General features: G+C 36.4%; 1 protein-coding gene across 3 annotated transcripts in view; it reads left to right on the top strand.

Moving 5' to 3' along the window:
- Positions 1 to 7,411, top strand: part of LOC120543392 (matrin-3-like) — a 52,041-nt gene extending 44,630 nt beyond the window's left edge. For all 3 annotated transcript variants that reach the window (XM_039776457.1, XM_039776455.1, XM_039776456.1), the window contains exons 19-21: positions 2,580 to 2,745; positions 4,147 to 4,268; positions 5,631 to 7,411. In XM_039776457.1, coding sequence (XP_039632391.1) covers positions 2,580 to 2,745; positions 4,147 to 4,268; positions 5,631 to 5,666 — 324 coding nt within the window. In that variant the 3' untranslated portion in view covers positions 5,667 to 7,411. The remainder of the gene's footprint in view (positions 1 to 2,579; positions 2,746 to 4,146; positions 4,269 to 5,630) is intronic.
- The last annotated feature ends 8,708 nt before the right edge of the window (positions 7,412 to 16,119 follow it).

Here is a 16,119-nt window from a genome sequence, read left to right as displayed (position 1 = left end):
GCTGCTTCACCTCCTCCCTCATTCCTTTCTTTGCTTCCAGTGCAAGGCCTCACACTTTCAACTGAACTTTTTAATTCTTCTTCTGGAAAGAAAATTTGAAAAAATTGAGCTCACGAAATCTGGGTTCAAGGGCAGCAGCAATTACATTTGTTTGCAGCATCATATGTCATTTCTAGCACCCATCTTTTGATGATTTCTTGTGAAACCGTCATCTGGAATGCCCCCACAGGAGTGGCCTCAAAGGTTGTATTCTGTGTGGAATTGAGGAGTCCTTTGAGTGCAGCTATAGCAAATATTGTTGCATATGATTCATCACTCAGATATACAGTGGCCCACTCGAACAGTTTTAAGAGCTTGTTCTAGTTCCTCAAGCAGGGTCCACCTTTAACAGCTAGGAAATGCTTCCCTTTCTGTGTGAATCCTGGGTCTGAAAGAACTGCTGTAATTGGCCATATCTGTTCCAAAAAGTGGATTGATAATGTAATATATGCTGTTCCATCTAAGAGTAACGTATTGAATTAGTTTGTGTTCAGGGTTGCACAAAGAGTTTTGCTTGGTTTTGAGCTTAGAGCTGGCAAGTTCACTCTTCTTGAGTTGTTTTTGTGATCTGGGGATTCTTCAAGGCTTGATTCACTACAATTTGTAAAGTGTGGCCAGCAAAGCATATTGAAGACATCCCATGTGTCTCTTCCAAAACCCTAAGCGCTGCCACCACATTAGCAGCATTATCATGAAACACAGCCCTGTTTGTAGGAATCCCAAACTTTTCAGCTGCCCTTTCAATCCAGTTTGGGATATTTTCAGTAGTATGTTGTTTTTCAAGAGGCATAGTCATCAAACTGTAGCTGTAAAGCTCCCAGTTGTCATTAATGAAATGGCAGGTAATGCCTAGATATGCTTCTGTAATTGTTCTTGCATCCGTTGTTGGACTACACTGCACTAGGAAGAAGAGAGGGCAAGTTTGACTTTCTGGAAAGTGTTCTCATATTTCTTTTCCATCATGCTAATGAAGCCAGGTACGTTTGGGGAGAACATAACCAGGGGGTCTTGTGTGTTAGAACTGTGTGTGGTGTCTCAAAAATCACATATCACATGTGTCACATATGAAATATAAAAATGTTCATTTTAAATTCTTGGTGTTTTTATCAGGAATTTTTCCCTTTCACAAAAGCAACCTACTACATATATTAGTAGGTTACGTTGTAAGTTTAACATGAGTATTAACAGTCCATCAAAAATCATATGCAAGAGGTTTATGATTTCACTCTGAACAGTTCTTATGCCGAAAAATATTATGCATAGGAAGGGAAGTGAAGAAGTAGAAAACAACCTTAACACTGCAGAACACTTCATACGCAGCATTCAACATAACTCGCACGTTGTCCTTTATCAGTCATCACACCGTTCACATCAACATACGAGAGAATGTGGAAAGAGCCCAGAACCATTTCATTTCAGACGTGCTTATTTTCATACCTTTTAACATTTAAAACAGTATTTTGCTGAGCTGTACAGTCTGTACATTTAGCAATCTAAACTGCAGTAACAATTGTGTTTCTCCACCAAACGGACAGCTTCCCAGCAGCAACTCCACTGTGGGTGGGACACCATGTGCTGCTAGGTGTCTTTCAGTTTGGGTCAACTGTGTCAACAGCTCTAGATTTATGTATAAAAAATAAATAAATAAATCTTCAGGAGTCGGCCTGAGCTGTGACTGAAGAGAATACCACTTATAAAATAAAATACTTAATGCTGTCCTTGTTTGTATTGGATATTATTGCTACTTGGTTTTGACTGGTAATAGGTGGTTTTCTTTTTGGATCCACAAGGTAACATTTAAAGAATCACAAGCTGCCGTCCCTTGCATAACTATCTGGAAAAGAGTGAAGAATGTGATTCTGCCAGAAATATACCTAGCCAAGTGCTTTATTTGAATGCAACATTACTTCAGTGTGCTTGTGAGTGATAATGGCGGCAAATGTGTTTAACAAACCATTTATCTGTTCTATCCATAGAAACATAATGGCTCTAACTTTCCTCCCAATGCTAATCACCACTAGTATGAATTTCTCAAGTTAACCAGCCTCATAGCACTGAAAGAACTATTGTCGAATTTCTAAGCAAGTGTAGTAGGTTACTTATGGTATTGTTAACCTGTGCTATACTTCCAGCGTGCTTCTTTTTCAGGTTTCCTTGTGTTGAACTGGTTGGAACACCATCTGTTTTTTAAAAAATAAACAATAAACCATTTTCTCAGATTTTCAGCTTTTACTGATGTTTGGAGGAGCCTTCTTCCACTGAATGTGGTGCAGCTGCTGCCATGATTAGTCTACTCAAACAATACAGGGCGACATAGCATGCCAGTGCGCAACATGGGTGTGTGTGGTGTTTCAGGATTATTTATTTGATCAGTCAATTACATTGATTAACCATGCAGCTGCCCTAATAGTCAAAAGGTATCCGTTTACCCTGTTAACATTGTATTATTTTTTTTATCTTCCTAAAAAATGCACCTCCCAACCCTTTACTTTTTCTTGGTAATGTACATTGTTTTAATTAAGCTTTTTTTCCTTTTAAAGCGTGGTAATATTAATGATAAAAAAGAAGAAAATAATCTGGACATCAAGATTTCAGAATTCATAAAGATTGAGGAAGACAGCGAAATAACAGATGAAAAGGCTGATTTCAGTGGTCCAGAATGCACACTTGAGACACTAGGTCCATACCAACCTTCACAACCTGTTGGTAAGACAGTTTGGCAAATCCTTATTGTAAATGTATATAACATTAAATGGATTGTTCAGTGTAATAATAAAATAAGAGTGCAATAAAATGAGAAGGCTATTTCTTTTTTGGGAGGCATAATGATTTTTGAATATTCAGATTTTTTTAAGATGCCATTTAATGAATATTTTTTGGTATGATTTGTTTTTATTAAGCAGCATATATTCTGTCTGCCTTGCAAGTAGATTAATAATTGTCATAGTCTATCCCTCAAAAATTCTTCTACTGCAGGAACTCACTCTTAAATCAATGCATTGATTGCCTAGTCAAAGTATTAATTTTTTCTTAAGCATTTGAGGTTCCAGTGAAAGACGGAAGCAATGCAATATTCTCATAATATCTATCTATCTGCATTCAAACAAATTGTGTTGCTACACACTTGAAGCATTATTGATTTTGCCTAAAGCTGTTGTCTGTCATGTGAGGCATCTATCAAACAAGCTATTGCCTCTCAGAGTTGTCTTCGGATTCTTTTGTGGCTTTGGCTCTTCCAGGCCTGTTCCTCAGAGTTTTCTTCATTTCCAAGTTCCTTTTGATGGTGTAGAAGACTGTATTCACTGACACCTTGGCTTTCTTTCCTTAAGGAAAGACCTATACCAGGGGTGGCTAACTCTGATCCTGGAGAGCCACAGAAGCTACAGGTTTTCATTCTATTTTCTTAATGACCAGTTTTTGCTACTAATTTTAAATTCTTTTATTTTTTTAAGACTGTTTAAGACTCAGACCTTTTTAATTGTGGGCTGAGCAACTTCAGTCCTGGAGGGCTGCAGAGGCTTCAGGTTTATGTTCCAACCCAATTATTGCATAACGAGAAATCATTTATTGCTGATGAAGCACTTATTGTTCAAGTGACATTTTTCTGTTTCATTTCAGTCCTTTTTTTTTTTTTTTGTTAAGATTTTGAACCCTTAATTGCTTATTTTAGTCTTAAACCGCTGTATTCAATGATTTTAACAGTTCCTTGTTAGCAATAAGATGCAAATAATAAAGGGACCAGCAGTTCTACATCTAGCTTGTCTCTATTTCCACCCATGTGTATTCATCATTATTCACTATTTGGTTTAATTAAGTAAGAACTTAAAATTACTCAACCGCTTTAAGCTTCAAATGACTTGGATGATACATGATACTTGGATGATATCATTAGAGAGGAAAAAAATCTATGAGTTAATGAGCTAACATGGTAACACTTAGTGCTTAATTAATACATTGTTGAAATATTTCAAGTAAACATATTGATGCTGATAAACGTATCACATATTAGTATTCATCTCATTTAAATATGTAATCTATAATTGTGTAGGATTAACAAAATATTAGAAGCATAAAGTGTTTTTACAATCTAATTTGTTTCTGTTTTAGGGGTTGAGTATGTAATTCCTAAGACTGGGTACTTCTGCAGACTCTGCTCTCTGTTTTATAGCAACGAGGAAATGGCAAAAACAACCCATTGCAGCACTTTGGGCCATTACAGCAAAGTTAAAGTAAAGTTGTTGTTGTTGTTTTCTATTTGTTTTTTTCTTTGTGTATCTTTTTCAAAGTGATCTGTTTATTTTCTTTGGAATGTGTGTTTTTTTTTTTTTTTTTTTCTTCATTTATCATCATGCATCTATCCATGACTGAACTTACTTCATCCAGGTTCATCTAAGATCAAGGTGTACTGCTGCTTATACTGGTGGCATTGGATGGAAGGCAAGAATCGGTACCATATACCCTTTTAAGGGCCAATTTAAAGTAATTGGTTAACTTGACAAAACTAAAGAGAACTGTATGTCGACAGTGAGACAATTTCTCTGTGCAGTTTTTCACTGCTTTATAGAGGTTCATTGTAAAGTCTTCATTTTTCAATTTTATAACGTCTCTTATTTGTTGACAATTTTAATTGTCCTGTGCCATGGCACAGTTTTTATTGATGGTGCCTCAACTTCAGGAAATTGAGTTATAGTACAAGCCTGGTCACTGCCTTTGTGGAGTCTCCAGTACCTCTGCATTTAGCACAGTTTTCTCCAGGTACTCCATATTAGGCCTTCCTCTTTTCCCTCTTTCCTGACAGCCCTATCATTAGCATCCTCCTTCCAGTATACCCTTCACCTCTTATTTGCACAAGTCCAAACCAGCTCAGTCTTGCTTCTCTGGCTTTGTCTCTAAACCATCCAATCTGAGCTAACCCTCTAATGTACTCATTTCTAATCTTTACCCATCCTTGTCACACTCGGCGCAAATTTTAACATGTTTTTCAACTTCTCCCATTTTATCCTTGGTTCTGCCCTCGCTCTCCTCCTTTCCTTGGTCTGTAGGGTAATGTTAGAGATCACCTTCTTATGCTGCCTAACTACGCTTTTTCCTGCCACCACTTTGCAGTCTCCTTCAGACTGACTCTCCTGCATAAGATATAATCCACCTTTGTTCATCTTCCGCCACTCTTGTACATCACCTTGTGTTCCTCCCTTTTCTTAAAATACATATTTACCACAACCATATCCATCCTTTTCTCAAGATTCACTATTATGTGACTTTCTGCATTTCTCTCCTTGGCTCTATACCTACCCAATCACTTCCTCATCCCTTCTGTTCCATTCATCAGCATGTCCATTGCAATTCTCCCCGATCACCACTTCATCCAACTTTCTTCATATATCTTCTTTCTTATCCATTGTACACTGAACTTTCAAGTATTATGCAATAACGAATTTCATAATCGCACCTTCAGTTTCTAGCTTCAAAATCACTCTGTTCAACTTTCTTTTCTCTTCAAAAACACTCTTGACATATTCCTTCATGAAACAGAAGTGTAATAGGAATTCCTACTTTGGTTATTTATGTTTGTTCTTTTAATTTGTTTTTAGGAAATGCTGCAAAAAAGTAAGGCTGCTGGAAAGTAAACATCAGCAAGAAAAAATGTGAACGCAGCCTTTAGAAATATGAAGAGAAGAGGTTTTCTACTTGTGTGTGTTCATGGTGAACCTTCTGTATATGAAGCAGTGTGAACATCCCTGTACAAAATATATATATAAGATTTTCAAATCATTTTTAATAAATGACATTTTTGAGTTCTGTTTGTTTGTAAAGTATTAAAGCATTTCTTACATGCTAATATTTTGTGTTTTCGTCAGAAAATTTTATAATGGGCTTCCCATAACATAACGATACTTTATATGCACTAGGAGAACATTGTTCTGTCAGTTTAATATTTTTTGTGGACCAATGTAAGCTCATTTAAATGGCTGGTGTATTTCAGTTTTTTTTTTTTTTTTTAAAATACGCATGTATTTCTACTAATTGCCCTAATGTTCTGGATTTAGTTTAAAATTAAATTATAGTTATGATTTAAGTTTTTTGTTTTAAGACTTTATTTGTTGTTTTAAATATAAAGGACTGTTTTGCTGAATACACCATAAGTCATTCCTCAAGTGACATTAAATTCAAAAATAATTTTTTAAGTGTTTGTGTGCATCATTGTAGAAAATATTTGTAGCTATTTGAAAAAAACATTCCTTTGATCTTAATTGCTTTTGTTTGCACATCAAGTCCTTTCTCCTGTTATAATAAAAGTATACATATGGTAGTTCATTGGTTCGCTCCCTACAAGTCCCAGCCCAGGTACAGTCTGTGGTGTTTGCATGCTCTCCACTTTTTTGTGTAATCTGGTTTCCTCCAAAAAACATTGACATTTAGAGTGATGTGCAACTCTAAATTGAATTAGTGGTTATGGGTGTGCCATGTAGTGGATTGACAACCAGTTTAGGACCTTGTGTTGGAATGAAGAATCCAGAAAAAGAATGGTGAGATGTGCCATTTTTAAATGTGAAATTTAATGCACAGTGCTCTGTTTGCCATGTAAAATAAGTTATAAAATATGCACCTCGCAGCATCATTCCATGACTTTTTAGATGCATGCAGGCATATTGTTAACAATGGAAGGAGTGTGTGTGAGGTGAGTGCGCGCGTGTGTGTGTCTGTGTATCTCTCTCTCTCTCTCTAATAATTTTCAAGACCTTTTACCACCTCTCATCGATGTTTGTTAGCAATAAGTTATCCGTAACATTCTACAATTAAATAAATTATGTTTTTATCATTAGATATTCTATTAAGAATGTAGGGAGGATTTCAATTTTATTTTTGGTGGATTGATTTTATGACATCCAAGAAGTATTCAAAAATGCAGTTGAAACTCATGTTTGACAAATTTAGACAAGATACTTTTCTAAAATGAATGTTCTTAATATTTGTTATTCATGGTTCTAAATGTTTTTTTGGAAATTGTTATGAAAGTGAAATTGTAATTCTATGTGCAGTATTTTTAGAATTACATTGCACCTTTATTCTGTTACATATAATGTGCTTAAAAGTACAATTTACAAAGGAGATGTCCTTCCAGACTATTTGGTAGTACTTACCTTAGCTGCTTAAATTAACATTACGTAAATACATTGTTTTCATTATTATTAACTTTGTTTACTGTATTTCGGATTAGTTCCAAGGCTGTCTTGCAGAAAGTAGGGATTTGCAAGCCAATTTATACATAGTGTATGTTATTGTATAAAAATATGCTTATTTTCCTGTGGTTTATAGGTCTTGATTGTATTTGGGGAAAAAATATGCACAAATAAACAATGTTCTACTTATATGACTACTTTTTGCTGAGTATATTTTGGTATTTGCACCTCCAAGTAGGAGATGTTTGAATGAAGCTAAATTTTAAAACTATTCCAGTAATTTTTTAAAGCAGGTGAACTGAATGCGTCATTTCAAAATGTTAATATACAAAATGAACAGTATACTAATTGCTGTGTAGACATTTGTTCAAATATATTTAGTGCATTTTTATGCTGATTTTTAGCTCTGTATCTTTGCACACACCCAAATATTTAGATCGTACTAAGAGGATTAACTGCTCAAAGCTTTAAGAATAGCCCTTTTAAAAGTCTATACATCCAAATAACTGTTTCAGGTGTAATATTGTTTGGGTGGTTTAGGGAATTTTGTTTATGACAGAGGTCCCTTGTCAAAAATATCAGAGTGCTTTTCCCTTTGAGCGAGATGATTCTCCTGGGTTTTCTACTGCTGCTTTTACAAGTAAATATGTGTCTTGAATAATACTTAATTTATGGGGAAATTGATCTAATAACATGTATATTTTTTCAGTTTGCCCCAAGTAAGAAAATTCCCAAGATACATTGCCTGTTACTTTTATTTTTAACTTTTACATGGTAGAACTTTGTACACAAGTTGTCATATGGGAATTTTAGTTTTCCTTTAAAACAAGAGAATTTAATTCATAAAAATGTCTGTTTTATATGGTATTTGTTATATTGATTTGTTTCCTGATCTTTGAACTGGACTGGTGAATTCCAGATGACCCTGGAGCTATCTGAGCTAAAGAATGTTTAATGGTTTTTTTTTTTAAAGGAATATCTGCTGCTTCTTGGACATTTGGTAATAAGTCCAAACATAAAATATCATTTGTACAATTAATTATTTAAATATGTTAGCAATTTAAACTTTTTCTCTTATTGTGTGATAAGAGTGACTCAAGTTTATTTTTGATTTGGCCTGGTTCTCCCTCTCCCTCTCTCCCACCCACACCAGTGGGTAACTGACTGACTTGTAGGCTCCATCTCCTTATGGCAGCATATTTGAATAAAATTGTTTCATTATTAATATTCAGTCTATGTACTGTGTATTTAAACGTTTGGTAACTGCAGCTGTTCCCAAGAATTGCCTCTGAAAAGAGCACTGCTGAGGGAGCTTCACTTAACCTTGATCAATTTCTGTCTTGAAGGCCCCACAGCCAGGTGATAACTAAACTATTCCAGAAATTCTGGAGGTGTATCATACTTAGTTGGTATGAATATGAAGAGATTCCACACCTGGCCTCATCTGTCTCCAGCAGAGCCAGGCCCTTCGACTCCATTTTGGCTTAGAGTAAGCCATGTCATGTTTGACTTTTTCATACCTTTTTATAAAGCTTATTCTTCAGAGGCATGTTTGTGCTCTTTACTAAAAATAAACCCATCATGATTATTCTGACTTGGAATATGTTGAATAAATGAGGGATAAAAAAATTAAACATTACTGCCGGTGTAAGAAAGACTGTCTCAAACATCCAGTTTCATCAGCTCGTATCTTTGTGGGATTTTTACCTGTGATGAACTTGGGCATTTTCTGATAGGTACAAGGAATACTATTCAAGTATTAAACATTTTGGAAATGGCAGAGTACTGTTAAAATTGGAAGGGCTGAAATTGGGTACATTTCTGAAAATGTTTGTATTTAGATACACAAAGCTTTCATTAATTCCTAACCCGCAAGAGATTACTGCATATGAGAAATTTTGTAAAGACCAGAACTAGCAAATATATTTACATTATATATTGTAACAAGTTAGACATTGCAAACATGGCGTGACATTCAGGTGCTTACAGCGGCCAGGATAAGTGATATGAAAGCTGCAACATTTCATATTTATTATGTAGTTCACTCGAGTCACTTAATACATTTTGTTTATTAGTTTTTTTAACAATGAGTTGTGCATATTCAAAAGTAATAGTGATAACAGAATGCAATTCCAAGTGTTAGTAGACTACATTAAATAAAAAAGCAATGAAAAAAATTCACTAAAGGAATTTTTAACAACACTTTAAATAGGAGTAAAAAAAAAAAAAAAAACATGGCAAAAATAGGCCTGTCTTGCGCAATAGCTTTGATACACAGCAGATTACAATTCAAATTATGTGAAAATTGCATTGCTTGATGTGTGTTAGTGGTGGATGGTCTGTGACTAATTGTTCAGTTTTGTTAAAACATTTCTGGAAGTACTGCATACTCTATAATAGAGTAGTGTCCAATAGCTAGTAATTGAAAAGTATCTGTTAATACATAATTAACTAGCATAAAATCACTATAAATATTACTTGTGTAAGTTCTTCATCCAGAAATTAATATTAGTTAAAACTCAGTTATATTGTTGAACTTATAGTGGGGCTTGAAAGTTAATGAACCCATGAAACTTTTCATTATTCCTGCATAAATATGACTTAAAACATAATCACATTTTCACTCAACTCCTAAAAGTAGATATGGAGAACCTAGCTAAACAAATGCTTGGTCATCTATTTACAGGGGGTCCTCAGGTTACAACTTTTTGACATACGACATTTTGAGTTTACAACTCTCACTCCCATAACAACTTTTTTAAAAGAAATTGAGACATGAGTGTTTCGGCTTACGCCATTAGTGTCATACTTACAGACTATGTGGGTGAACTAGTTTTGTTGTGCACAGCAGAAGAATACGCAGTAACGCGGCATATGAGTGAGGGAGTTGGCGAACTAGTTTGGTTGCTTTGTTTGGCGACTTTTTGGCCCTTATCATGGCACCTAAACGAAAGTCAGAGGTTTCAGATGCTAGTGCTTCGAAGAAGAGGAAAACCATAACGATGGAAATGAAATTAGACATTGTAAACAGAAGGAATAAAGGTAAGGAATTTTTTTACACTCATTATTTGGCATTTTTTCTGTTACTACAGTACAGTGTACAATACAGTATATTTATGTCCTTTTCCTTTTTATGTGGCTTAGTTGTGTTTTTATGTTCTAGATTATAATTTTGCAATTGTGTTAGGATTGGTAAGTGACTTAGGTTAAGGTGTGTTTCGACTTACACCAAAATTCAGGTTACATCACTGTTGTAGGAACGAAACTGTGTCATAACCCGAGGATCCCCTGTATTAAGGAAAATTACTTTGTATTAAATTGTGAACTGAGCAGGTAGTTTGAAGGTAAGATTAGAGTCGGGTGTTGTCAATTAATGTGATGACAATCAGATGTGAAAGGGCATCCTCTTTATATTAAAAGAACAGGGTTCTATCAAGGGCTTCATCTTCAAACACGTTTGTGCAGCATCAGTGTATAATGCCACACATAAAGAACATTTCAGAGCACCTCAGAAAAACACTTGCTGGTGCTTATTATGCTGGGAAAGGCTACAAAACCATCTCTAAACCATCTGCACCAGTCCACTGTCAGCTTGTGTACAAATGTAGGAGACCGCTATCATTGGTTAATGTTCATGAGTCCATCACCAGGGGTGTGCATGGCAGGGTTGCAAGGAGAAAGCCACTGCTTTCTAAAAATAAAAACATGGCTTCCTGTGTAGAGTTTGCTGAAGATTATGTGGATAAAAGTGAAAGTTATTGGAGTAATGTTTTATGGACAGATGAGGCCAGAATAGAACTTTTTGGTTCAATCGAGAAGCATTATGTTTGGAGGAGAAAACAAAAGCACTGCATGAGAACCTCATCCCATCTGTGAAACATAGTGGTGGTGGTAGTATCATAGTTTCTGCTTGTTTTGCAATGTCTGGGCCATGACAGCTTGCCATTGTGGGCAAAACAAGGAATTGTGAATTATACCAGCTCAGTACATGTGTCCATGGACTGCATCTCAAGAGAAACTGGGTAAAGAAGCAAGAAAACGACCCCAAGCACACAAGTCATGATACCAAAGAGTGGTTGAATGAGAATAAAACAAAGGTTATGGAATGGCCAAGTCAAATTCCTGATCTTAACCCAAAATGTTGTGGAAGAACCTGAAGTGTGCAGTTCATTTGAGAAAATCCAGCAACATCCCTGAGTTGAGGAAATTGTGGATGGAGGAATGGCCTAAAATTCCCCCAAGCCGATATGCAGGACTAATCAGGACCTACCAGAAATGTTTAGTTACAGTTATTGCTACAAAAGTGAGTGAGTCACACCAAATTCTAAAAGCAAAAGTTCATACTTTTGCCAGTCACAGATTGGTAACATTGGATCATTTTCCTCAATAAATAAATGGCCAAGTATGATATTGTTTTGTTCCTTTTGTTCAATTGTGTTCTCTTCGCCGCCTTTTAAGACTTCTGTGAAAATCTGATGATGTGCTAGGTATCATTTATGAAGGAATATGGACAATTTTCAAGGGTTCACTAACTTTCAGACACCACTGTATATAAATAAATAAGCAAGAAAGGAACTTATTTTTTGTGTAACAGGAATATGAATGGTATACAATATAGGCAAGAAGATCGGGGGCTTACTGTGATTGTTCGTATATATCACAAGGGGAGCTGGGTGTCCAAGGTCAGGCTCTTAAGGAACTGTCCATTTTTAAACTCCTGCTATGTTTACTGTATATCAGTTAGGACAGCTGTGCCTTTCCTTTGTTACTAATTAGTTCAGACACCATTTAGCTGCAGTTTGATAGGGTTGGTTGTTTACTATAATAATCTGCAGATACTATTGTTCAATCAATTCAGTCTTGTATACGCCTACATTATTTCTTTCCCCTTCCTTTTATTTCCAGAGAAGTGTTTTTTTTTTTGTGCTTTATTAGCTAACTTACCTAAAGCAGCAGGTACAGGGTGCTGCTGTGCTGTGTGATTTCCCCCAACATCTAACTCACTTGCGTTGGGCAACCAAGAGGCAGTCAGACAAGTAAAACTGGAAAATATGCAAAATATACAAATTCAACCAATTGCTCACATGGTAAAATTGAATCAGTAAACTATCCATCCATCCTCTTCCGTTTATCCGAGGTCGGGTCGCGGGGGCAGCAGCTTAAGCAGAGAGGCCCAGACTTCCTCTCCCGCCACTTCTTCCGGGAGAATCCCAAAGGCGTTCCCAGGCCAGCCGGGGGACATAGTCCCTCCAATGTGTCCTGGGTCTTCCCGGGCCTCCTCCCGGTTGGACGTGCCGGAACACCTCACCAGAAAGAGTCCAGGAGGCATCCTGATCAGATGCCCGAGCCACCTCATCTGACTCCTCTCGATGCGGAGGAGCAGCGGCTCTATTCTAAGCCCCTCCCGGATGACTGAGCTCCTCACCCTATCTTTATGGGAAAGCCCAGACACCCTGCGGAGGAAACTCATTTCAGCCGCTTGTATTCTCTATCTCATTCTTTTGGCCACTACCCATAGCTCATGACCATAGGTGAGGGTAGGAGCGTAGATCGACTGGTAAATTGAGAGCTTTGCCTTACGGCTCAGCTCCTTTTTCACCACGACAGACCGATGCAGAGCCCGCATCACTGCGGATGCCGCACCGATCCGCCTGTCGATCTCACGCTCCATTCTTCCCTCACTCGTGAAGAAGACCCCGAGATACTTGTAGTATCAGTAACTAATTACTAGTTAAGGTATCATAGAATGTCACTCTTTTTTTAAGATGGATGAATTTGCAAATTCGCCAATGCTTTTCATTGAGAAATTTTAAAACTTTGTACACTGATCCGATTGAGATATCTGAATGAAAATTGAGATGTCTTGACAAATTTCTTTGAAGAATATGTGTGCCACATCACAACAACATTGGTCCATGGGTGAATGATTTCTTTCATGCAGACATACAGACAGACATGGGCCTTAGAATTAGGTGCTTTGCGCGTTGTAAATGAACCTGTTCTTGTGGTCATATACCAGTTATCGCTGTATCATTTGTAAAACAATGCAAGCAATTATTAAAAGTAAAAGTGGTAAACGTTTATTAGTTTAGGTTTACTAGCAAGCAGAGTTCACGAACATCTCAGAACACGTACAAATCGGTTTATGGCCAAAAAGTTCGGCAACTTTTGCATCTGTTCACGACAACACACTCGGTATACGAACAAGCCAGTTTCGCTTTCGGTTTGTGCGCGCCGATGATTTCTGCACGTGTTCAGTCTCTCCCTGTGCAGCGAGAGACAGACAGACAGGCAAGCGTGCGAGAGAGAGAGAGACTGCTGGACACATAAGGCCGAGAAGGCAGTTAAAGAATGCACCGGGCTTGTTTTTAAAGAGACAGATCCGAGCATTGTTTTAACCACATTGTATTTAATGAAGACTTTTTTCTAATGGATTTTGACCTCCACTTCACTTCTGTTTACAGCGATCGGGTCATAGCGTGCATTGTTACTTTTCTTGGTGGTTCATTAAATTACGGATTTTTCAAATGTTCATTTTTTTCCCTGTGCTTAAAACTCAAAAAAAGTGTTTTTAGTGAGCGATCCGTAGCGCTATAGCATGAACTCTTGCAGTGTTAGTTCACTCTGTTGTTCAAGGTTTTCTCAGTGTTTTTCAATGTTTTTACATTTAGTTTACTATTACGCTGTGAATTCTATGGTACAATTAACTATGTTTGTGCATAAAAATCTTAAAATATTTTTACATGCAGTTTGTACGTTCTGGAACGGATTAATTGTATTTACATACAATCCCTTGAATTACTTGGGTTCACGACCAAATCAGTTTACGACCAGAGTTTTGGAACAAATTATGGTCGTGAACCAAGGTTCCACTGTATGCTGGAATTCTTTGAGGGGCCAAAAGAGCATTTCATCAGAAAGATGAAAGATATTACTAAAGCAATTGTCTTCATTTTTGAAAAGCATTTGATAAGATACCACATGAGAAGCATGTAAAACTTCTGGTGTGATGTTTAGTTAAGTGCAATATGGGTTCAAACAATGGTTTTTTCCACACTAGGCAGAGTTAAAAGTTATGTCACTTAGGGTCAGTGATGGAGCTAATCTTTTTAATGGATAAAATCTACCTCGATAATAAAGTATGTAATTTAAAGACTGTTTGCATTTCAAAATACACTGTACTAAGTATTATGGTGAATACCCTGCACCATCTATTGGAATGCATTTACAGTAGGAACCTTGTCTTGTTACCTTTTTTCATCAGACATTCTTGCTGTTACATCTCTTTCTTTGTGCTTCTTGTTTCCTTTCTCTGTCAGATATTCCAACCATGTCTCTGTTATGTGCCATTTGGTATGTAATTAGTAAAAGCTGTGTCAATGATTTTGATGTACCATCTATTGAAATGACAAAAGCAATGGATTTGATTGCAAAGATGTGTGTGATGTGGCATCTTTTGGGATAACAGAGACATCACAAAAGGATGGACACACAGACACTTATCCTTTTATTAAGGTGGACTAGCTGAGCTAACATAGACCTCAGCATCCTCCCCCACACTATGCGACTCTTCAATTCCACCCGGGGGAGTAAATGCGAAAATTAATTTTATTTTAATTCTTTTCATTTTTATTACTATTTAATTTAATATTGTTTCTTTGTATCAGTATACTGCTGCTGGATTATGTGAATTTCCCCTTGGGATTAATAAAGTATCTATCTATCTATCTATCTATCTATCTATCTATCTATCTATCTATCTATCTATCTAATGATTGCAGTGCACCATCTATTGGAATGCATGCAGTAATAAAATGTATTGCTTTTGTAGCAGTTTTAAAATGGTTGCTGATGATTTCAAAGAAGACAAACACACCAATATCCGGATACTGCCCATTATTCTGCAACATCATCATCCAACTACAAGACAAGCAGTAAGGGGCACAGTCAGCACACGCAGCGACAGGTGCTCTCACTGTCTCCTGCAACAGCGTCATCCAGCTTTTGCCAGGAGTCTGCTGTACGCTACATGTACGTCCTATGGGTGTTTCATTAATTAAAGACAACAGTCAAACAGGAACTATTATACAAAAGATACACTGATTGCATTCACATTAAACAAAATTCACAATATATAAATCAGAAGCATTTCAGTATTAAAAAAAAAAGTTTTGAGAATGCTCACAAAAATAAAACATAAACTAACTGAGCCAAATTTTGTCATTCCAATAATGGTGTATCACAAACATTTTGTAGTACTAAAATGCATTACTACAAATGTTTGTGATGTGCCATCTGTTGGAATGACAAATGCAATGTGTATGTCTCTGCTTTATGCGATTCCTAAAAGTAGTGCTGTTTTTGATGCTCCACCTATTGGAATGACACAGGCAATGCATTTGATTACTACAAATGTTTGTGATGCGCTATCTGTTAGAATGATATAGATGGACATACAGGTGCACACACTTATCCTCTTTTTAAGATGGATAGATAAGTTGTATACTGTAAATATTGAAAAAGAAAACTGACAAATTGCAAAGAAAACACATATTACATTTATCAATACATAAGTACTAATTCATTATTGTTTATACATGTTTTAAGCATACTGCGAAGTCCAAATACAAATAAACAATAAAGCTATAGACCTTGACAGTATATTTATATCAGAATCTTTAATTTGCATGAATAAACAAATATAGATTTTTCACATTTCCTTCATTTTTAAACGCCATTTTCCTATATCAACTTAAATAAACGATCTGTAAAAATTTAAATATTAAGTGGCCACTTCTAAGGTCAAAAGAGTCTCGCTGCAGAAGAGTCACACTGAAGCCTCAGCCATCGTCCATGTCTAAGGTGCAAAGAGTCTCGGAGGTCACACCGGAAGGACCAA

This window comes from Polypterus senegalus, chromosome 13 (assembly GCF_016835505.1).
Source record: "Polypterus senegalus isolate Bchr_013 chromosome 13, ASM1683550v1, whole genome shotgun sequence".
NCBI lineage: Eukaryota > Metazoa > Chordata > Cladistia > Polypteriformes > Polypteridae > Polypterus > Polypterus senegalus.
Note: the sequence above shows the minus strand (reverse complement) of the source record. Positions and strands in the feature narration are given on the sequence as shown.